The sequence below is a fragment of the Dromiciops gliroides genome, chromosome 4, assembly GCF_019393635.1.
Source record: "Dromiciops gliroides isolate mDroGli1 chromosome 4, mDroGli1.pri, whole genome shotgun sequence".
NCBI lineage: Eukaryota > Metazoa > Chordata > Mammalia > Microbiotheria > Microbiotheriidae > Dromiciops > Dromiciops gliroides.
In genome coordinates this window covers 279,003,086-279,028,523 of record NC_057864.1, presented here as the reverse complement: position 1 = coordinate 279,028,523, position 25,438 = coordinate 279,003,086, and the positions used below count along the sequence as shown (strand labels likewise).

General features: G+C 34.7%; 1 protein-coding gene across 4 annotated transcripts in view; it reads left to right on the top strand.

Moving 5' to 3' along the window:
* Positions 1-25,438, top strand: part of KHDRBS2 (KH RNA binding domain containing, signal transduction associated 2) — an 840,272-nt gene that overhangs the window by 796,174 nt on the left and 18,660 nt on the right. For 3 of the 4 annotated variants that reach the window (XR_006352721.1, XM_043962346.1, XM_043962344.1), the window contains exon 8: positions 5,162-5,220. The exons of the other annotated variant lie outside the window; for it this stretch is intronic. Coding sequence is in view for 2 of the 3 variants with exons in the window: in XM_043962346.1 (XP_043818281.1) it covers positions 5,162-5,220 (59 nt within the window). In the remaining variant the exon portion in view is untranslated. The remainder of the gene's footprint in view (positions 1-5,161; positions 5,221-25,438) is intronic. 4 annotated transcript variants of the gene reach the window in all.

The window sequence follows — 25,438 nt, the reverse complement described above, 5'->3', positions numbered from 1 at the left end:
TGTGATCTTGGTCCAATCTCTGTATTTCTTTGAGCTCAATTTGTTCAGCTATAAAATGAGTAACTTGGATTAAATAATCTGTAAAATCCCTTCTCACTCCACGATTCAATCATGATATAGATAAAATAAGTAGTTATTTTAATTTATTCAATCATCTTCTCGTTCCTCCCCACCCCACCTCGCCCCCAGCAATGAGGCAATGAATTCAACAAAATTTGTTTGTATCTATGGTCTCTATCTTAATATTGCCATTTGTAATACTGCCAATCTTCACTAAGATGTAATGGTGATTTAGTATATGGCATTAAAATACTTTGCTAAATTGATTCGTCCCTTTGGATTTTGTGAAGGTATGCTATGTGATTTGTTTGAACACCAAGAGGTAGATTGTATGTGAATCATTATATAAATGTAAGCACCATTATAATGCTGAAGTTAGACTCACTGGGAATTAGTTTTTTTCTTTTTTTAAAAAAAAAGAACTTGATTGTGATGGACATAATATTTTGGACTTCCTAGACTACTAATTTCATCCTAATCCATTTCTCCTGAATTTATTCCACATCACAGTGATAACTTAAGAAGGTAAATACAAATGAAAATGTCTAACTTGAGGAACTAAATGAATTTTATAATCAACTCTGATTTTATTTTCTAATATTTCCCCTCTGGTTCTCAGCATGATCCAAGTTGAATTAAATCTCCTATTGATTATATACTATCCAAGAACCTTGTTTCCTTTATGGTTTTTGGAGCTAATATTTAAAACATATTATACTTCCAAAAACATATTATACTTCCAAAATCTTGCAATTTTTTTTCTTTTTATATTAATAGGTGGATGTAGTTTAATGACTTGCTCAACTTTTAATATAGTAGGTCCTGATTTTAGTTAGGTGGCAGTGTTCAAGAAAATTAAAAATAATGGAAAGAGCACAGCATTTTGAGTTAGAGGATTTGTGTTGAAATACCATTTCTTTACTTGGCTACCTATGGTAAATGACCATGAGACAATCATTTAAGCTCTGTGGATCTCAGTTTCCTTATCTTAGACTAAGTGACATGTATGATTTCTTTTAGATATAAAGCTCTGGTCCTATAGTATACTCTGTATATAACTTCTCACATCATAATGAAATATTGATAATTGGTAATTATGCATTTGTGATTCACCAACTGGTTGTGAATAAACACTTGATTAAATATAAGTGATTGAGTTTTAAGTAGTTATTCACTTATCAACTGCTATGGGTGAGCAGATTACAATGCAAAAAGTTCTGGAGGAAGTCAGGCTTAATTAAATCCATTGTTCTTTGATGCCAACTGACACTTCTCAGTTTTTTCCTGTATTTTTCCTTGTTCTCTTCATGAACATAAACCATATCACTCATATAAAAGTCCTTTTATCTCACATCAAATGATGTTTTGGATATTGCCAATACCTACATTAAAATTAGAGAGAGAGAGAGAGAGAGAGAGAGAGAGAGAGAGAGAGAGAGAGAGAGCCTAGTATAGTGGATAGAGATATAGCCTTAAACCCAGGAAGTTATGGATTCAGGTGTCTTCTCTTTACTTGTGCATACTATGTGACCATAGACAAGTAATTTAACCACTAAGTATTCTAGGCATTTCCTTAAGATAGAAAGTTGCATTAGTATAGAGTTTATTCATCCAGGAGTTTCCTATGTCAATGAAATCACAAGTCTAATCCTTATCTCTATATGAAAATTATTTCGGATGTTGAAGCCATCTGTAATGATTTATGTACACTAACATTTCTTTTGCATATCTGCCTCTACTTCATGCTACCTTGATTCTTTTATCAACTAAAGTTTAAATTGAAGGCTAATATGAACCTGAAACTTTTCTTTGCAAGTGTACACTTGGAGTCTGAAGGGCTGACTTCAAATTCTACTTCTGCAAGTTCATAGTTTCTGCTCCTTGAGTAGCTAGGTGTTACAGTGTTACAGTGTTACAGTGTTACAGTGTTACAATGTTAGTATTACAGTGGATAGAGCTCTGGGTCAGGAACCAAGAAGACTCATATTCGTGAGTTCAAATCTAGTTTTTGACACTTATCTGTGTGATCCCGGGCAAATCATTTAAGCCTGTTTGCCTCCTTTCCTCATCTATAAAATGAGATAGAGAAGGAAATGGAAAACCACTCCAGTATCTTTGCCAAGAAAAGCCTAAATGAGGACAGGAAGAGTTGGAAATAACTGCATAACACAACAGTTATGACCTTAGATAATTCATTTCCTTCTCTGTACCTTAATTTCCTTATTTGCACAATGAGAAAAGGGCATTAGATTATTTCCAAGACCTCTTTTAACCCTACTGCCTACACATTTATTCTCTTTGCTGCTGGTTTGCATTCGTTTATGCCAATTATCCTACTGTACAAGGCCAAGTGATGGGAGCTTATATAGTATGCTTTAGGAAAACAGATGGGAAGTAATTTAGAAGGAGACTGCTGATTGTGTAGAAAGAGGAAGAAAGTTATTGCCAGCTCCAACATCTTCTTCTTGTTCCCATTAGAAACAAAAAACAGAAAATAGAACATCTCATACTTAAATCACATTGCATGAATTCTATGCATGCTGCATCTGGCCCACTTTACAAGTTGATTGATAAAATAAGTCTCTCAACAATTTATTACTTTGAGGTAGTGAATCTAAGTAGCATTGAATTCTATATATGAGTTACAGAAAGAAAAAGGGAACTCCTAGTTCAGATCTTTACTACTACTTTTACTTGTTGGACCCTCAGAAAAAATATGATCGCTCACTAGGGTCCCAATTACTAGGACCATTCCTCCCTAACAACTTTATATTTAGGTACCTGGTACCTGGTACCAGGTAACTGGTATTTATCATCTTTGTATGCATTTATAGATACTTACATACCTATCTGCTGTTTTTCTGAAGCTAGGTAGAACAGTGTATAAAGCTCCAATCCTGGAGTCAGGAGAGCCTGAGTTCAAATTTGGCTTCAGACACTTACTATGTGACTCTGGGCAAATCACTTAATCCTGTTTGACTGTTTTCATCATCTGTAACATGAGCTAGAGAAGGAAATGCTGAACCACTCCAGTTTTTTTTGTCCAGAAAATTCCAAATGAGTCATGGAGAGTTGGCCACAACTAAAATGACTCAACAATGATAACTTTTTTCTCTGATATAATATTAATCTCCTTGAGAGCAAGGATTGTTTCATTCTCTGTATTTGTATCCCCAGTGCCTAGTATAGTGCCTGACACATATTAAGCATTTAATGAATAAATTTGTTCATTGTTAATTGATTGCCTGATCTGCCCCAGAGAGTATGTCGGCCTGAAGGAAGGGGGCTAGCCAGTCCTTTCAAAAGTATTTTCCTTTGCTGATATTTTCTAATGTTGGATTTTAGATGAAATGAAAATCTTTGAACCTAGGCTTAAATGGCCAACCCCAATCTGAATTCCATCCACCTTATTTCATACTAATCTCTTTTATGGATTCTATATCCCAATGAAACTAAACTATTAACTGCTCCCAAATTCAAGACACTTCCACTCCTGTCTCTGAATCTGTACAATCCATCCCCTGTGTTTAGAACTTGTTCCCTTCTCATCTCCACTTTTTACAATCCTTGTTTTCAAGGTTCAATTCAGGTACCATCACCTTCCTTCCTCCATTGCTGCTCCCTTCTCCCTCTTATTAATCTTCTCTGTCCTAATTGATTTTCATTGTACTGTATTCATTTGTGTCCATTGTTGTCCTCCCCACCATCCCCAGGAGTCTGTAACTTCTTTGAGGTCAGTTGTGTTTATATTTCCATTGCCTATCAGAAATGCCTCCTGTGCTTAGCAAATGCTTGTTGGATTCAATTAAAATAATATTTCCTGTTATAAAAATACTTTTAATCCTGATCTTCAGAACTCCCTTTTTCCAGAGAATCTGTTATCTCTGATATGTATGGTTCTATTTATTTCTCTAGTTTTTCCATTCTTTTACAATCTTCATTCCTCCCTATTTCATAGATAGCGATAGAGATAGAGATATAGTCTTCTCTTCTGAACACTGCTAACACCTGAATTATAAGACATTAAAGGAACTGTTTGGCTATCTGGGGATGGTAATGACAATCATGAATGAGATGGATGAGTTTGATGCTAGGTCCTTCTATTTGCCTCTTAGTTCTTTACCCTTTGGTATTCCCCTTCCCACTCCTTCCCCTACTAGGGAATTTTATATTTACCATTAAGCCCTTTTTTCATATTAGGAGCACTTATGTATGAAAATCCCACCATTTTCATATGTATGTAGAGGAAAGAATTTTAATTTATAAACTAAACTCATGCAAAGTAGACTATTTGGGAGTTTTCTTGAGACTTAATAGTTTTATTAGACCTAGTAAGAGTAGTGAGTGGGCATCTCTCAGAATTCTAGTAATGGATAGTTCAATACTTGAATAATTTCCTATTTTCCATATAAGGTAACTCAGAGATGGGCTCATTAGTGGAACACTGTGGCAAGCTGAAAAAGGTTCCCTTCTTTTATACCATTATCCCAAAAGGCATGATGCTTCTAGAAGCAGTGAAAGGAATTATTTTAGAAAGACAGTTATGGCAAAGTAGTTGAAATATGGAAGCCTCCAACAAAATTCTGAATGAAATGAAATCACTTGCATGCTTGAAAAGTAGATAGATGTCATCTGGAAAATCAAGACGGAAGTATAAATATTATCTCAGTGTTTGAGAGTAAGAATAAGATAGATGCACATTTCCTAAGGAAACAGTATTAACAATCATGCATGATTGACCACATTGTCACCTCTTAGCTCTTTTTTTCTTGGGAATGGACCTTTTATAACCATCCTCCTGACATTCTTTTAAAGAATTGTGCTTGGGTTTTAGGAGGTTTGATTTATAAAATTGGAGGATGGAGATAAAGATGTAGGGAGAGATGAAAGGAGAAGTGAAATAGTATGAGAAAATCATGGCACTACTTGTCAATAACCTCTACTTTTATTACAGTTTTTTTTTTTAAGGATCATGTTTCATGCCTAGAATGTACTGAGATATTATCCTACCACACATTTTAACTTTATCTCCAATCTGAGCTGTTCTGGGCTGAAACCTTCTGATCCCAGTTACATTGATTGCTCTTTGAATCTATTGCAGTGTGCCTGAATATTATGACTATGGTCATGGAACAAGTGAAGACGCCTATGACAGCTACGGTAAGATCTCTTCTGTCTTTACAAAAACTGTAAAATCAAAAAAATAATCAGTCACTGACAATGCAAAAATTGCCTCTGTCTCTCCTTCCCTTTCATTTTTTACAGAAACCCAGACTAAATTGATTTGTGTAATTCCAGGGTGATATTTGACTTATGGAGCCATGGCCAGAAAATTGGACAGATCAATTTTGATCAAAATTTCAAAGGCAATTAATCACAGTCATAGATCAATTTCAATAGCAATAGAGAGCATTCTGATTAGTGCCTTGTGTATTTCACTAGGCCAATTGTCAGTTTTATTGATTTGGCAACTGTGGTGTGTCCTTCTGCTGTCATATACATCAAACCGAGTAATACAGTTTAACCATTCAAAAGATTTGGTGGGAGGTAGTAATTATAGTTTTTAGGATATCTATTTAGAGAGCACAGTTCTAAACACCTCTACCAGAGCTATACTCTGTTCCCAAAGATTATACTGGAACAGAGTTTTGTCAGGTAATATTATGCTGGAAAAGTTTCCAGTACAGATCCAGCACTGGGTTTTATGTATGCTTGTTGACTGAGGACCAACATAGCTAAGATTGGAGGAATTCATCACCAGAAAATTGGCTACCAGGTGATTTTTTTTCAGTAATAGCAAATAATCTACTAAGGCATGGAGGGTTTGTAATCATTTTCTATGGGTCCTGTACTAATGGTGGCATACCAGTAAAATAACATTTAAAAGATTGATAGGGATAGGGACTGACCTCTGATTTTATTTGTATATATAACTCCCAGGTTCAGAAATGCCCTCTACCAATGAAAGTTAACACCTTTTCTGTAACTTTTAGTCTTAGAAAGGTGCCTAGAACACTAGGAGCTAAAATGGGTGCCTAGAATAACATGACCAAAAGATGTTAGAAGTAAGGCTTGAATTCAGGTATTCCTCATTTTGAGACCAGTTCTCTATCCATCTTGCAATGTTCCATTATATAATTTACATACATTTGTGCGTACTTTATATGTATGTGGGTATATATGTTTGTACACACATACACACACACACACACACAAACACACAAACACACACACACACACACACACACACACCAGTGTCCATATCTATGAGTTCATCTTTCCAGAGAATTTACAGTTTGAAAATTCCCTTTCCTGAGGCAAATCAATAAATCAACTGCAATTTACATACTATGAGATTTCCTTGGAGAGCTGAGAAGTTAAGGGACTTCCCTATTGTCACATGGCTAGTACTGGTCAGAAGAAAAATTCAAACCTAGGTCATCTTGACTTGGAGTAGAACTTGGTTTCTACTCTCTATTCACTACATTATGCTGCATTTCATTAAATTCAATGCTTTTAATTTTAAAAGAATGTTTTAATTAAAGTACATAACTAAAATGGGAAGGATAATTTAGAACTAAAAGTTAAAGTTTTAATCTCTAGACAAATATTCCTGGAAATTCCACCATTCATCTTTTTTATCTTTGAAAAGAAAAGATCACTGCTTTACCAAATATTAGTTCACCCATCTCCCATTTCTTCTAATATTTTTCCCATTCAAAACCATGTGCCTCATTCAAATAAACATGACTACAGATTCTAAAGGATTGTGTACTTAAATATAAAGTGCTTAGCCATCTGCTGTATGTGTATACATTGTGAAATAAAAATATCTTTTGGATAAGTTATCTAGATAGATAGATAGATAGATATATACCTACATATATGTATGTATACACACATACATACACATGCAGGTATGTGTGCATGTATATGTGTCTGTCTCTATCCTATATGCCTATATGAGTTCCCATATGTTCATTTTACTTTTAAAAATCAATTATATTGGGGCAGCTAAGTGGCGCAGTGGATAGAGCATCAGCCCTGGATTCAGGAGTACCTGGGTTCAAATCTGGCCTCAGATATTTAACACTTATTAGCTGTGTGACTCTGGGCAAGTCACTTAACCCCAATTGCCTCACCAAAAAAAATCAATTATATTACTTTAATTATGTATGCCATATGTGAAGAGGGAAAGGAAAACCTTAAAAGTTTACCTGGTGCTTTCAGACTTCAAATAAACTAGGATAGGTGAACTGCCCCCATTGTTTAGGGAAGGCAGGAAGGAGGAGAAAAATGAGAATATGTCTGTGATCGCCAAGCTGACTGTGCTTGTCGCCAAGATGCCAGACTGCTGAGCCAAACTCATTTCTAGGTTTACACTAAGACAGGAATTCCATCCTGGCATACATGTATCCCAGGGAGTATAAGAAACTTGTCAGTGAGTTAGAATGAATTTCATACCCTATGTTATCCTATTGAAATAGTTTAGAAATTCCAAATTGGTTTATAATCCATGAAGCTGCAAAAGTTTTGGTGTATATTTGGAGAAGAAAAAAAAATAGTGAATGTGTTTACTTTATATGTGCACATGCATAGTAACATCTAGAATTTATTTCCTTTTGTGTTGAATAGGAGATATATAGGAAGATTTACCAAAAAGCCAAGAGATGTAGGGACTGAAAATTATTGGAACTCTTGGACTAAAGAGTGTTTTGGAAGTATATTTCTACATTTCCTTTCTATGGAAAGTAGGTGATAATACATGAAAGCATAATAGGATACACTGCATAGTCCTGTTCCCAGAAGGCAGATCTATGGACCAGTTTGGTAGGAGAACATGCCTCATGTCCACATTTAACTTTGGTGTGTACTTACAATGCACTGAGTATTCTGAAGAAAGTTGTTGCCCCTCAAAACCAGTAACAGATAATGTGCTAATTGTGTGTGTGTATGTGTGTGTGTGTGTGTGTGTGTGATATAGACATTATGGTGAATGTACAAAGCCCAAGATTGTGAGTCACAAAACCTCGTTCAAGTCCTAACAAGTCACTTATTCTCACCTGTAAAATGAAGATGGTCATAATATTTTCACTCTGTACCTCACACAGTTGTTGTGATGAAGGTCCTTTGCAAACTACATGTAGCCCATCATTCATTATATAAAACCTGTGTTATCTCAGTTTAGAGAAGAGACACAATAAATGTGGCATCATTTATGGACAATTTTCAAAAGATGACTTTTAAAATTTATAATTTCAAAATGTTCATTTGATAATGTTTGCCACAAACATGTGAAGGAAATAAGACCTAAAGTTTCTATAATATGGCATAGAAAATTGAATTCCTATAATTATATGCATAGTAATTAATGGAAGAAGTGAATTGGATATCAAAGTTTCTGATGGGGTGTTATGTCATAATGGATAAGATTTACTCTTCTCAATTATCTGGATTTTGAAAAACACAAATGTTGAATTAACATTTCAGTGGGGAGACATATAGGAAGAGATTATTGTTTCTAAGACATTCCTCTTGGCTACCCCAACTCTAATTCTGAAAGCAAGAGGTGGGGTTAGGAGTGACAGAGAGACTATACTCAGTTGTTTTCTGAGGCTCAATAGGTTATGTAAAATCTGTACTAATTGCCCCTTGTGAGAAGCATTCACCAAAAAATTTCCATCCTACTTTAAGTCTTCTCTGCTAATTAGCCCTAGATTGCACACTGGGCAAATTAGCAAAATAAATGCTTGTTAACTAAGTAATAAGGGAAATGAGAAAAAGAAACTAACTGTGTAGACACAGTAAGTGATGTGAGTTAGAATGTAAATTGCAAACAGAACAAAACTTTGGCTGACCTAACCATTTTTTCCCCAACTCTTTTCAAAGATAGCCTAAGGAATACCTAGTACTATGATGGGGGGGGAGGGTTGTTTGTGTTTTTAGGGTGAAGGTCTTATCTCAATATTTGATTCTACCCTTCTACCAGACTTTGAGTGCCATTTTTCAACATTGCTAATGATGTCAAGGACTTTGTCATTAGGACATAGCTCAAAATTGAGTTTTTCATGGTTATCTGTGAAGCTTGCTGTCCTATAAAAAATATACTTTTCTCTATCTAGCCTCCTCCATCTTCTAAGGGGTATCTATTAATGTTTTAACTGTGTGAAAATTTGGAAGCTACAGTTATTTCACTACTCAACATATTTTTTTCTACAATATAGCCACGTCCTTAATATCTCGATGTATTTTCATATATGTGATCATAATTAAATATAAACATTTTTTTCAAAATAGTAAAGGTGAGGATATTCTATATAATTGTTAAGCCGGTGCCAGTCGAATGCAAGGATTAAATTTTGGGTATTCTTCCTGCCTCTGTTTCCTACAGAACAAAAGGCAAATGGCATCATTTTTTTTAAATTAAGGACCTACTATGTGCTAGGGGATAAAAAGATAAACATGAACCAGCCCATGCCTCTGCTTTTAAGAAGCTTATATTCTACTTGGGGCGGGATAGGTTACCACATGTTCCCAGATACATACATGAAAGAATATTCAACATATAAAACAACTGAGGAAATCAAGAAAGACCTTTTAAAAGAGTTGATACTAAGGATTGAGCATATTTCAAGCTAGAGAGGATGTTTCTTTTAATTCAATTCTCTAAGTATTTCTTCATCACCTACTATGTACCAGGTGCTAGAAAAATGAGGACAAAAGTGGAAAAGTTCCTCAAAAGGTTTACATTATATTGAGGGAATAAAGATGTCCACAAATACATATATTTTCTTGTTCTTCAGTCATTTTTCAAACAAATGACTTTTATGTTTTTGTTTTTGGGGTTTTTTTTGGGTTTTTTTGTGGGGCAATGAAGGTTAAGTAACTTGCCCAGGGTCACACAGCTAGTAAGTGTCAAGTGTCTGAGGTCAGATTTGAACTCAGGTACTTCTGAATCCAGGGCCAGTGCTTTATCCACTGTGCCACCTAGCTGCCCCAAGCATATGACTTTTTGTGATTTCATGTGGGGTTGCAGTAAAGATACTGGAATGATTTGTCATTTCCTTCTTCATCTTATTTTACAGATTAGGAAATTGAGGCAAACAGTATTAAGTGACTTGCCAGGATCACAGAGCTAATAAGCAACTGAGACTGAATTTGAACTCAGGAAGATGAGTCTTCCTGATTCCAGGCCTGGTACTTTATCCACTGTGCCAGCTAGGTGTCCTGTTTTCTGTTTTGTTGTTCCTGTTGTTAAATCATTTCAGTCATATCTGATGCTACATGACCCCATCTGGGATTTTCTTGTCAAAGATACTGGAGTAGTTTGCCATTTCTTTCTGCAGCTCATTTTACAGATAGGAAAACTGAAGTAAACAGAGCTAAATGACTTGTCTAGAGTCACACAACTAACAAGTGTCTGTGGCCAGATTTGAATTCAACTCAGAGAGCTTAGTCTTCTTGACTCAAGACTAGTCACTGTGTCCACTGGGCCATGTTGTGGGGTGTGTGTGTGTGTGTGTGTGTTTGGGGGGATTGTTTTGTTTTGGGGTTTTGTTTTGTTTTGTTGGTGGAAGAGGAATTGATAGCTGACATGATGGAAGAAATTGGAAAATCCTAATATAACTCTGAAATTCAGTGTACTGAATATTCAGTGGATGTATTGAACATGCCCAGAATTTTCTCCTCCCTCATCTCTTTCCCTTGCTTCCCTGTCTTTCCTTAAGTACCAGCAAAAATTCCACCTTCTACAGAGAAGCCTTTCCCAATTCCCCTTAATACTAGTGCTTTCTCTCTGTTGATTATCTTCAGTTATGATAGATGATCAATTTGTTTAACTAAACCCATTCCCTACATCAATTCCATAGTGCTGATGATCATAAATTGATAGTAGGCCTCAGAGCAGTGAACTGGAGACTGTAAATTCCTTTGTTTACTCATAAGAATCTAACTAGAAGACCTCCATCCTTCTTTTTCCTTGTTACCAAGCCCAGCATGGTAGAGGTGACTCAATTACATGGAAAGCCCCCCAGCTATTTTTGTTGCCCCTCTGTCCTTTGTCATCCCCCTAATGCCCAATATGGGAATATGACCATGAACACTTAGTCAAAGAGTGACCCTGATGGCTGGCCTTTCTCTTTCTACCAGGGCATAGGCCCAGGTAAGTATTTTAATATCTGTTTATCAGCCCATCCCATAGATGTGCTCATAGGCTGAGTAGGACCCCTTGAAAGGTCAAGATAGGTCTGTCAAGGTCTGCTCATAGGCTTGTTTTTAAACGAAAAGTATTCTGTATTTTGTGTAGATCTTCCTGGAGGGCCAAAGGCAAGCAAGGTCTATCAGCCAATGAGATTCTGTATTTTTAGTTTACTTCACCTGTCTTCTCTGAGTATCAAGCAGTATAAAACTAAGGTACTAGACAAAAGGGATATCTCAGATTGTGAAGAAGATCTGATGTCCATTTCATTAGAGGGGGCCATGGATCCTTTAATAAAGTTCCATTGGCTCAGAGCTCTGCCTCTTTTTTTTTTTTATTGTAGGTTAGACAATTTTAAAATCCCACACAATTCTGTCTATATCTTGGTGAACATACTTGTTTATGTGCCATCTCCCTCATTAGACTGTGAGTTCCTTGAGAGGAAGTTGGGTTTCTTTTGGATTTTGTTGTGGTGGTGGTGGTAGTGATGGTTGTTTGCCTTTCTTGTATCCCAGCACTTGGCACAGTATGTGACACAAATTTGGTGTTTAAGAATGCTCATTGACTAAGAGAGTAGATGAAGAGATTTAAAAAAACATACATATTGATTGATATATGTTGGGGTTAAAAAATAGCAAAAAACTCCTTGCACTTGAGGTTCTTACAATTAATTTTTTTAAAAACCCAAATATAAACTACTAGTCAAAGCCATTAGGACACAAATGGTCAATGTACTTACTTGTATATACACATATCCATAGAATCACAAATGTCACAGTCAGAAGGAATTATAAGCTCAATGTGAAAAAGTAATAGCCCCTATTTATGTCATACCTTTGTGTTTCCTTACAACAATGCTGTGACATAGGTAGTCAAATGTTATTTCGTATATGTACAATCTACTGCACAGGGACAGATGTTATTTTACCTATCTGGGAGAAGAGGAAAGTAAGGCTGAGAAATATCTTGTATTCGACCTACATGTGACAAATATAGGTTTAAACCCATGTCTTCTCATACCAAGTGCAATCTTCTATCCCCTTCACCACTGACTCCCATCATATCAGGCAAATCATGGTAAGATTTGGGTATAAACCTTCCTTCTCAACAGAAAAGATGGCAGTCAAATTATAGTTCAGGTTTCCATAAAACAGTTAAACTGCCTTAATTCAAACTGACTTAAACTAGTGTAGTGAATAGAGTGCTGGAAAGAATTAGAATGATAATAGCCATTTAGGTACCTTTAAGGATTGCAAAGTGCTTTTACATATACTATCTCATTTGATCTCCACAACAAATCTGTGAAGGAGGAGCTATTATTATCCCCATTTTATAGATAAGAAAACTCAAACAGGGGTTAAGTGGCTTGCCCAGGGTCATAAAACGAGTAAGTGTTGGGAGTGGATTTCAGAACTTTCTAATTTCAAGTCCAGTTTCTCTATCAACAGCACCATCTAACTTCATCCAGAATGTGAATTCTGCTTCAGACCCTGGGGAAGTCATTTATTATCTCTCTCCTTCCATATCCCCACTGGCAAAATGGGCATAATAATAGTACCTACTCTATGGGATTGTTGGGAGGATCAAATGAGATGAGGTAACTAAAGCATTTTGAATACCTAAAGTCCTATATAAATGCTAATTATTGTTATTTAAAATTGGCAAAAATTCAGTCTATGGAAATTTTTTTAACCAAAAAAAATTTTAAATAGTTCAATGTTTGCAAACTTTAACATGTTTCAAATTCTGGGTTAATCAATTAATTCTTATATTTTAAGGAACTTAAAAAAAGAAAAGAAATTGTATCCTTTTTATGTAATGTCCTATTATTATTGTAATTTTACTAAATTACCTCTTTTAATCTATCCATTTTTGTCTTAAACAATAATATGGCGTCAGCTAGGTGGCACAGTGGATAAAGCACAGACCCTGGATTCAGGAGGAACTGAGTTCAAATTCGACCCCAGACACTTGACATTTACTAGCTGTGTGACCCTGGTCAAGTCACTTAACCCCCATTGACCCACAAAACAAAACAAAACAATAATATGCACAATCATTAAAAGTCATTTTTCTAGAAATGTACAATTTGAACTTTTCACTAGTTCAGATGATACTATCCCTCTCTTATTTATTCACCTTAATTTTTGAAGTTTTTCAGTAACTGGTATGATATTCAGTACTTTGTTTATAAATACCTCAAACCTCAAAACATCCAAAAGTGGCAGAATGGTACAGTGGAAAGAAGACTAGACCTGGAACCAGAAGAATATATTTTGATTTCCACTTTTGTCACCTTCTCTGTGACCTTGGACAAATCACTTAACCCCCTAAGCCTTAGTTTCCCTATCTTAGACAGAGAGAGAGAGAGACAGAGAGAGGAATAATCCCTGTCCTATCTCTCTTAACACAGTAGTTACAATGATTGAATCAAATGAGACAGTCTATAGGAATGTACTTTATGAATATATAGATATCTTGAGGGGCAGAAAATCAAAGGGCCTTTTTTCCACACCATGCAGACATGGACATTTAGGAGCCAATTACACAACATGGGATAAGGGAAAAGCATCAACGTGTTTATCTTCTCTCCACAAGAAACAGAGGGTCTTCCAAGGTTAAATGGGGATGCTGGCAGGGGAAGGGTTTAATATTCACCAGGTGAATTGGGTCTTAGATTCAGAATGTTCACATATTAAATTCTAAATTTCTTTTTATTTACCATATTCTTTGAAAACAAATTGAAAAGAGTGAAAATTAAATCAATCAGTATTTCATCTAGCCCCTAATCCTCTCATAACTTTAATGATATTGATGATCAGTCCAGAGGGCTCTATTAAATTATAACCCTCAATCCAATTTAACAAGCTTTTATTATGTATCTACTACATTCCAGACATCTTGCTAAGTGCAGGGGATATGAACAACAACAAAAAAGGTCCCTTGCCCTCAGGAAGCTGACATTCTACTGAATCTTACATTCTTCTTGAACCGAAGTGCTAGCTATTGTATAAATTTAAGGGCAACTCATAGAACCATTGATTTAAAGCCACAAAATACCTTAGGGGGTATCAGATTTAACCCCCTCCTCTTACATACAAGGTAACTGAGGCCCAAGGTCACATAAGAAGTATTTGAGGTGGGATTTAAATAAAAGTATGCTAAATACAAAACTAGTAATCTTTTCATTGTATCAAGGTGCATCTTGTTTCTCTTTGGCTTTCAGATTTATGTCATACAAGATGATTTTTTTCTTGAAATATGTGACTTGATAAGACATTCTACCAGATTTGTCTTAACACTTTCCATGAATATTCGTTCTTTTGTTTTTGTTTTTGTTTTTTTGTTTTTTGTTTGTTTGTTTTGTGGAGCAATGAAGGTTGTGACTTTCCCAGGGTCACACAGCTAGTAAGACTCAAGTGTCTGAGGTCAGATTTGAACTCAGGTCTTCCTGAATCCAGGGCTGGTGCTTTATCCACTTCTCCACCTAACTGCCCCTGAATATTCATTTTGATGAAATAACAACTGAATTTATATTAAAAGTATATGAATGAAAATATTTAACTGAAAGTTTTTCTGGATTTCCACAAGTCCTGTGTATCTATGAGGAAAAGTAATTGATTTGGAAAAATCTGGAAAAGAATATAATTTAATAAGAGTGAATTCCAAATGTAGCACAAACATTTGCTTGTCATAGAAAGTGTCAGCTCTGAATTCACCCTAAGATGGAAAGCTAAGAATGGATCATGATATTCAAGCCTCAGATTAATATATTGTTTATTAAAACAGTTATTGAATATATGAGCTGGATAATTAATTATTTAGTTGTCTTTTAGATGACAGTTCTATAGAACAAGTGAGATAATATAAATTCCCTGCCTAGAAATGAAGGCAAGAAAACAGAAATCATTGCCCTTATTCCTAGACATTTGTATGTTTCACTTCAAATCAATTGTAATGCATGATGATTACCCTCCCAATTTGAAAAAAAGAGCTCAGTGTTGAAATCTGTGACAGCAGCAGAGCAAAATGAAGCCAATATATGTAATTATACCAACTGGGTGGCTGAAAGTTCATAGATTAACTGACCATTTTGAATGGGAAAGAGAAATATAGACTGGGGAAATTTTGATTTGTAGATAGAGGTGGCAGAGTTTCATTTAATAAGGACAAATTCATCCATGATTTCCAGCATAATGTAGGTACAAACACCCATTGTTTCTGGGAAATCAGGTAGTATATGCTGCAGGTTTTAAAAGGAAAGGAGATGCAAAGAGGAGGCTGAAAGAAAGTTATTATTGTTGTTGTTTTCAATTCCAATTTGTATTTTTTTTTCTTTTAAGGAACAAGGAACAAATGACCTAATGGTACTCAGCTTTTAAATTATTTTTAAATGAAATTTTAAGAAATAAGGATAATTCTTTAGGTTACTTTTTCATATTTCCTCTCTTATCCAGTTAGAAATGGCACTTGGGGATCAGTAAACTTTTAATTTTATAAAATTTGAAAAGAATAATATGTTTTCTACATTAAGAAGTCATAAAATAGAGATAGTAACTATGGGCAGTTTCTTCACTGAAAGAAATTACAATCCTTCCATCCTTCAAAAGACAGTCTTCATGACTTACTATGGACATGAAAACATTATTGCCTCAGGACCAGCCTTCTGATGATGAACTTACCTATACTTGGCTATGATGGCCCTTCCTACAGACAGGACTACCTACCTTTGGCAGGCTCTTTATAGCTTGGTAGAAACTCTGAGAACTTGTTCTCATCTGTTTACTAGAGTGAGACATTAGGAATTTAGTAGAGAATTCTATCTATTTGTTCATCTATAATTTAATTAATCAACATGCATTTATTAAATGCTGGCAAAGTGTTAGGTACTGTTAAGCAATGAGGACACAAATACAAAAAGAGAACAGTTCCTACCTTCCAGAAGCTTACATTCTATCAGGTAATACAAGAGATTTCATGCCAACTTCATCTATATACCCTTATATATTTTTATTGTTTTCTTTTATTATTATCTTGTTTTGCTGTGTACATAAATCAACATATACATCCACTGAAGAGGCAGCATGGCATAGTAAATAGAAAGCTAGTCTCTGAATCAGGAAGTTCAGGGTTTTAAATCTAGCATCTGACACTTTAAGAAATCAACAAACATTTGGAAAGTGCTGGTTAAATCCTTGCTGTATGATCTTTGAAAAATTTCTTAACCTTTCGTGGTGTCAAGCAAATCTAAGACTTGACATTGCAGAATGGTGGTTAATCTATTTTGGCAGAGAAAGTCTACTCACTAGGAAATCCCAATGAGTACAGGCCCTCTACCATTATGGATTGGCAACTTTTCTGCAGCACTAGGAGAATATTGCTGTTATTAAAAGATAAATAGTGAATATCTGGCTTTCTATTGGTTGAAATAGATACCTTATAACTGAAAAACAGCATTTTAGTGATAATTATGTCTTGTTTTCAAAAAGCTCTTTAGTGTGACTGAATACCTAAAAGAAGGATGCTCAGGACCTTACATAAAATTCTGTTAGCATTAGTAAATGCATTTATAAGATGAGTAGTAACTGTTACCCGAGGAATCTGGAAGAACCTAGACCCAATGACATGAGAGAAAGGAAAAGAGAACATCTAATTAGAAAGCCCTGGGGAGTAGAAGAGAAAGTTGTTTAATGAGGACCAAGGACTAAGGGTATGGAACTAAAAAGGGCACCAGTAGTCAAGAGAAGACATGGGTTAGAATTATTGGGACATCATAATAACAAGAACCATATTATTGTAGCAAAAGGAACTTTTATTGAATCGACCTAAGCTCATATTTCCAAAAGCAGGAAGAAACATGGTTATAGAACCTGCAAATGGCAGCATGTAAGGTAATCTGCCATCATCAGTGAATGGTTCCTGATAAATGCTTCCATTAGCCTAATTAGGGTGGTCTTTTTTTTTCCCACCAGACAGCTACTGAGTATGCAGCCTAAAAAATCTTACAAATCTACAGGAAGTGATTACAGGTTGGGATGGCAGTGGTAGAGTGGGGACTTTCCCTAGCTTCTAGGGGTTCAATCTAGTTGAGAAAGGTCTTAGTGGAATTCCACTACTGGGGTCAGTAAAAACTTAAAGAAACCCTTTGGTTACTTTATATTTTCCCATAAAGTCTTATGTAAATTCCTTTTCTCCTATAGCCCAGTATGGACTGTTTTTGGTCAGTGTATTGACAGCAATATAAGAGATCTGTTCACACCCGTGTCTAGCAATTATGGTGAATAATGTGTATAAATGAGATAAGTCAACACACTGGTAAAGACATAATCATCCACTATTTAATCTAAATGAGAAATCATTGGACAATGAGGTTTGCATAGAGTAAAACTTAAGGTTGGGCAATATTAGGTGTAGAAATAGGGCAGGATCAGATAGAGTCTTAAGAGAGTTTATTGTTTAGCCTGGGGAGATGAAATGAGGGAGAGACCCTTTAGTTCATAAGAATATAAAACCTTGTATACTGGTAAGACCTAGGATCTATCTAGACTTGATTCTAACACTGACAATCATACAAAAGCATATTCTTTTCCAAAAATATAATTCTTCACCTTTAATCTAGATAGGTAGATGGCATATTGGGGTAGAGCAATGCACTTGGAGTCAGGAAGACTTGATTTCAAATATTGCTTCATATATTTAGTAGCTGGGGAAATTATTAATCTTCTTTCATTCTTTTTCTCCTTAACTATAAAAGAAGGAAAATAACAACATCTTTCAAAAAGGTTGTGAAAATTAAATGAAATATATACATGTACATATATGTACACACACAAAGACACACATATATACATATATATTCCTTTGAAAAGCTTAAACACTACATACATGATAGTTATTCTTATGTAAAACACATTGGGAATCATAAAGTCCTATATAATTATAGGTATTATTATCACTTTTATTATTTAACTTCAAACAATTAGAGAACCCTTCAGGTCATGGATCATCAATGATCTTAATTTATCCAAATAATCCTTGTACATATTCATATTGTTTAGTTTCTTCTTCCTTATGAAGATACATATGATTATTGCCTTATAGAATCTAAAAGGAATTTCCATGTATTTTACCAACAGTTAACTTTTCTGAATTTCATGGGACAGTGCTAGAAATTTGGAAGAGTGGTTTTTTTTTTTAGTTTTGTATAAAATGACAAAATTTCTTACTCATATTTCATAGCCCAACTCTACCATATTATATTTCCCTGCACTTCCCCAAGCATTACCAAATGAATAAAGTGAGGATCATGGTGACTCAGAAGCTTGCTCAAACAAGGGTACCATCATAATATCCTTGCCATCTTACCTTTACATATATATATATATATATATATATATATATATATATATACACACATACATACATACATACATACACACACATACATACATATATATACACACATACATACACATACATATATATATACATACATACATACATATATATACACACATACACACACACACACACACACACATATATATATATATATATATACTCATATGCTCTATTGTTAAGCACCCAAGTGTTCATTAATTGAGGGTAAAAAAGAACCAGATAGATTTAAACATGGAAATATATTTGATTAGGAAGAACTGAAGTAGTGGTAACAAAAACTGAGAGCCATGGATAGCCCAATCTATTACCATTCAGAGGAATAGAGAAAGTTTTGTGGCATGCGACTGAAAATTCTGACAAGGGGCAGAGGATCACTTCTTCCTATATAATCACAAGCTTTAGAGCAAGAAGAGATCTTTGAAATTAATTAATAACACCCCCCCCATTTTAGAAATAAAGAAACTAAGGCCCAGAGAAGCAAAATGTTTTATCCAAGGACACATAAATAGTATATATCAAAACTCTGGTTCATAGCAAATTTTTTTTTATTCTAAGTTTTCTTCAAATATCTACTTTCCAGGGCAGCTAGGTGGCGCAGTGGATAGAGCACTGACCCTGGAGTCAGGAGGACCTGAGTTCAAATCCGACCTCAGACACTTAACACTTACTAGCTGTGTGACCTTAGGCAAGTCACTTAACCACAATTGCCTCACTAAAAATCAAAATCAAAATCAAAATCTACCTTCTGGGGCAGCTAGCTGGCACAGTGGACAGAGCACTGGCCTTGGATTCAGGAGGACCTGAGTTCAAATCTGGCCTCAGACACTTCACACTTACCAGTTGTGGAACCCTGGGAAAGTCACTTAACTCTCATTGCCCTGAAAAAAAAAAAACAATCTATCTTCTTTGGTGTTCTCAGGGGAGTTGTCTCACTGAAATTCTGCTACATCTATAAAGAAAACCATCTTAAGGTAAATTTATGGACACTCAAGATATATTGACTTAGTTAAACTATCATAATGAGCCAACTTGGGACTCAAAAAAGATAGATTCATTTTGTATAATTTGCACACTATCAAGAAGTTGACTTCTTAGTAATATCTTTCACAACACAATTTTTCAGTATTATACATCCTTCAAGGACCAACAAGTCTTGCCTTCTCCTATTGAGACTTCCTCTACTATTCAAGCATTCATTGATTTCTTAGCTTTGAATTTCCATATTACTTAGAACTGTGTCACACAACTTAGTACTTAATCATGTTCATAATTGAATACTTCCTGGTCCTACAATTCTGTGACTTTTTTTAAACAAGACTTTATGTGTCTTTTCTATATCCTATATGCTTTTCTTTCTTTCTTTCTTTCTTTCTTTCTTTCTTTCTTTCTTTCTTTCTTTCTTTCTTTCTTTCTTTCTTTCTTTCTTTCTTTCTTTTTTATTTTTTGGTGAGGCAGTTGGGGCTAAGTGACTTGCCCAGGGTTACACAGCTAGTAAGTGTCAAGTGTTTCAGGTCAGATTTGAACTCAGGACCTCCTGAATCCAAGGACAGTGCTTTAACCACTGCACCACCTAGCTGCCCTCCTATATAGTTTTTATATATTTTAAGTGTAGACTTCTCAGATTTTGTCTTCCTAGATATGATGATGATGATATAGTCTCTGTTTTCTCTAGCCATTCTTAGAACTTTCTAGTCCAAGTTCTACCATTATTTAAAATTGACCTTTATTCTCTTTTACCATGTCCTTAAGTTCTCTATTCTCAGTTTCATCAGCATATGAAAATTATAAAGTCATTTAAAGTTATTTAAAATTAACTGAAGAAATTAAATATACAACTATCTAAATCAATTATTAACAAGAATTTGTTGAATATTCAACTTCGGTATGGTCATGTAGGAGATATAGAAAAAGTTGAAAACAGTATAATTGGGGTAACAAGACTAACACACATGAAAGAAAAAGTAACAATAAAGGAAGAGTACATCATTAATTACTAAATCATTTGACATACTTCTAAGTGATATAGAAATCCAAAGTTAAGAAATCAATGAATAATGGAATAGTAGAGGAAGTCATATGGGAGAAGGCAAGACTTGTTGGTCCTCAAAGGATGTATAATACTGAAATAAGTAAAGATGAAATGGAATAACATTCTAGATGAGTGTACACAAAAATGAGGAAAAGCACAGAGTTTTACAAAGTGAAGACTGAGCATAAGGTCTTCAATAATGGGTACAATATGAAGGTATTTCAATACCATCCTAGAATATTAGACTGCAACATTCTGGGTTTAGAGCACCCGACATTTATATAATACTTTTAAAGCTAAAGATCTCTATATTATCTCACTTGATCCTCAAAACAACCTTGTGAGGCAGTTGGTATTATTTTTTCCTATTTTACAAACGAGGCAATTTGAAATGTGAGAGTTAGGAAGTATTTCTCTTTTAGGGAAAATCAAATTGACATTTGAAAATTTGTTCAAAATACTAACCACTATCTAGAACCATTATAAAGTCCCAATAACATAACTGATTGTTAATGAATTTATAATTGCAAATCTTTTGGGGGACATAAAATGCTGCCTTCTGTTGTAAGCAATGGAGGGTAAAAGGTTTCCCAGGCCCTTAGTTGTTTTTTTGTTTTGTTTTGTTTTGCTTGTTTTAGTTTTTTTAAAGTCTCTCATTGCTGAGAAATCAGTTACCTAAATTGAGTTTTATGGTGTAGGGGTTCCCACTTTCTCTTTAAGGTGCATTTTTCAAATCATATTTTCAAATATATTTCTTCCCTTTCTATACTGTTTGAGCATGTGCATCTTGAAGCAAACCACTTTGAAATGACAAAAGTGGTGGATGATAATTACATTGATAACTGAATGGATCTCTTTGATCTTATCATTATGAGTACTTTCTTCAGAGACAGAGATCTCAATTTTCTATGCCCTGTCATTCTAATGAGTTCTGGTCCCATAACTCCTCACAGTCTCCCATGGGGTTATAGCTAACATTCTTCTAGGTATCTTAAAATTGCATGTACACCAGTGGATCAGATAGATGTGAGCTGTCCATTGATTTGTCTTCCCTTTTAGCCCCTACCCCCTTTTTTGTTGGACTTCTGACTTCAATATAGGAAGCTCCTGGTGAAGAAGCTTCCTCTATCAATGCAGATTGTTCCCTGCTCCAGAACTGCTAGTCTTAGAGAGTTTATGAAATACAGAGGGGCTAAGGAACTTACAAAGTGTCACAAAGTCAGTATATATAAGAGGTAGGATTTGAATACAGTTTGATTTTTCTTAACTCTGAAGCTGACGCTATACACTATGCCACACTATCTCTCTATTACATGATAATCAATATATAATAAACATGGATATGGCTTAAGGGACAAGAAATAGTTGTCTTTCTGTCACTCAGTACCATGTATATGTTTTTAAAATTTTACTGTAATGCAAAAATTATGTCTTCTCCTGTGCCGATGAACACCAAGAATCACCCATTAACACACTAAATTGAATCAGCTCAAATTCACTGTGGCAGAATAAAAATAGTTAATTACTTCAATTAGCTAATTAATTGAGTGCTATGGGAATGGCTATTTATTTCGCAAAACTGAGAGCCTCACCCAAGGGTTAAAAAAGATTGAACATTATTTTCTGAGGAAGGACAAATGGAGCACACATTCTCACTTCAGATAGATGTATATAGAAAATAAAGCAACAGATAAGTGCCATACATTTCAACATTCTTTGCTGATAAGTAGCCACACAACAATTCCCAACCATACTTTTGAATAGCTCCATTTACATAAAGTGATACCCTTAATAGATACAGGAAACTTATCCTGGAGAAAATAAACTTAATGGTTTAGAGCCAATGTGAATTTTAAATAACAGTGCTAAAATAGCACTATGTAATTGACAAACATAGATGCTTGTGGGTTGAGTTAATAACAATCAGCAGGACTTGTCCTTGCTAGTTGGGGGTTCTGTGTATTGATTCAGAGTTTGCAAATCATAAATTGAACAAATTATCCATAGTACAAGTAGAAAAGATGCTGGATTTGGAATCAGAGGATATGAGTTCAAATCTCAGATCTACTTACTGTTTATGTGGCCATAGGCAAATCCAGTTTCTACATTAGATAACATACTAGATGAATTCAAAGATCCTTCCACCTCTAAATCATGGACTATACAATTTTCTCCCGGCTGGTTCAGTAGAGTATTGAGTCTGAAGTCACATGGACCTAAATTCAAATTTGACCCCAGACACTTTAGAGCTGTGCAACCCTGTGCAAATCACTTACCCTTGGTCTACCTCAGTTTCCTTTTCTGTAAGAAATGAGGACAATAACAGCACACACCTTCTAGGTTGTGAAAATCAGTGATATAATATTTTTAAAGCCCTTAGCATAGTGACTGACATATAGTAGTCACTTAATACATTTTTGTTTCCTTCTTCATCTTGAATATATTATAATCAAGGATACAGAAATATAAATGACTAGTTCTGTATTTCTAATAAAATGTAACCATAATACCCTTGCCTGGAATTTAGTACTCCCTTTGAAGGTATCGAAATTTATCCTCCCTAAAGATAATGGTTTAGGAACTGCTCCAGTAAAGATTCCATTCAAAGATTCCTTTATCTTGAACTTAAATTGGCCTCTAGCCCTTGTCCCTACTGAATTTTCTCAACAATCTCTATACTTAAAGTATCTCAGAAAACAACCTAAGAACAGCATTTTGCAGCCTCAAAAATGCATTCAGATTTTTCATATGGATTCTCAAAACTCCCAGAGTGCATGGTCACACAGAACAAATGAGGACAAGTTGAGAAATGCCTACAACTTAATAGGCTTGATTCTGCTGAGAGAGAAGAATTTAGAGATGCAAAAGCTTTTGAGGCCACCAGAGTAAAATAATGCACTAAAAAAAGTTACCTGGGTAATTTAATCCTCGATATCAAAAGGAGAATGATTCTCAATGCTTAGAGCAGTACTATGTATGGAAACTTTACAAAAGTCTATAAAACTTGACTAACTCAAAATAACTGAAAGGTCTGTCTAAATTAGTGAAAAGTACAGGTTATAGAATTTTAGTGGTAGAAGAACTGTTCATGATCAATGCAAATTCCCTCATTTTTCTAGGATGGAAACTGAGCTCCAAGGAGAGAAAAATGACTTGCCCAAGGTCACACAAGTAGAAAATTACCCATCCGGGATTTGCACTTGGGTCTTCTAGCCCAGCTCCCTTTCCACCATACAATTCCTCTCCCCTTTTAAAAATGAGGTCTTATTAATCCAAATAAATTCAGTAAGTCTTACAAAGTGTTTCCAACCAAAAAGACAATGAATTAATAATTAGCAACAACATTTTCTTATAATCATATAGCTAACAAGTATATCTTGAGCACTCAACAGTTTATTACATACTATGGGTAATCTAATTCTATCTTTAAGGAACTTATAATTTAATAAAGTTCTTATACTTTAAGGAGTTTAGGAAATAAAACTAGTGCAAATTAAGGAATAAATTGTTTGACAAAGCCCATACCCATAATTTGTTTCCATTATTTGGTTAATACTGCTTCCTCAAGTTAACACTTATTTAAAAGGTTTATTTATTCATAGTAGAGGTACAAACAAAATGCTGAGAGTTTCAGAGGAAGAAGAAAACACTTTTGACTTGAATAATTTCAAGTATGTGTTAAACCCAATTACGATGAATTATAAAATCTAAATTAATGGAATAAAAATTAATGATGACTTATTGCATACACGAACTAGTTATGATGTTCAAATTTTCACTATTTAAACTATTCATTTTGACTTGCTGAGTGATTATAAAAATGTCAAATTCCAATTCATTTTCATGAAACCATGAGAAAAAACATCAGACCCTAGAGTTTATATATATATATATATATATATATATATATATATATATATATATATATATATAGTGAGGCAATTGGGGTTAAGTGACTTGCCCAGGGTCACACAGCTAGTAAGTGTTAAGTGTCTGAGGCCGAATTTGAACTCAGGCACTCCTGACTCCAGGGCCAGTGCTCTATCCACTGCGCCATCTAGCTGCTGCCCCAATAAGTTATATTTCAATCCAACAAAAAAATTGTCAAACAGCTACTCTTTATAAGCTACTCTGCAAGATACAAGATACAGAAAGATAAAATAAGATACATCTCCTACCTTTAGAGAACTTAACAATATAATAGATTGTACATTTCAGATATTTTGATTTCACTTTTATTATCTTTGATGATTTCTTTTTACTCATTTCAGGACTCCAATCGGTTTCCAAATCTTCCTTTCCAATATCCCTTGCACTTTTGTATATCTCTGAGGTTTATTCCAGATCTAGAACTGTGATGCAAATGCTGTGTTTCCACTGACACTACCTTAAAACAGATCCATATTGCCATCTACCTGTACTTTTGCAGTAGCCTCATAACAGGCTGGTTGAATTGGATCAAATTGAATTTCTGTCCCTCTATAATATGCTAAGAATTTTTACAAAATGGCATTTACAGTATACTCTAATGACAGGAAACCAGAAGAGGTAAGAAAGCATTATATGATTAAGTATGAATGGGAATAATGTAAGCATTACAGTTAGGTTAATAGGTAGACAGAATGATAGATACATACATATATACATATATATATACATATATATATATATATATATATATATATATATGATGGATAGATAATTAGAATAGAGATATAGAAAGTAAATATTCTAAGTACATTAAAGACAAA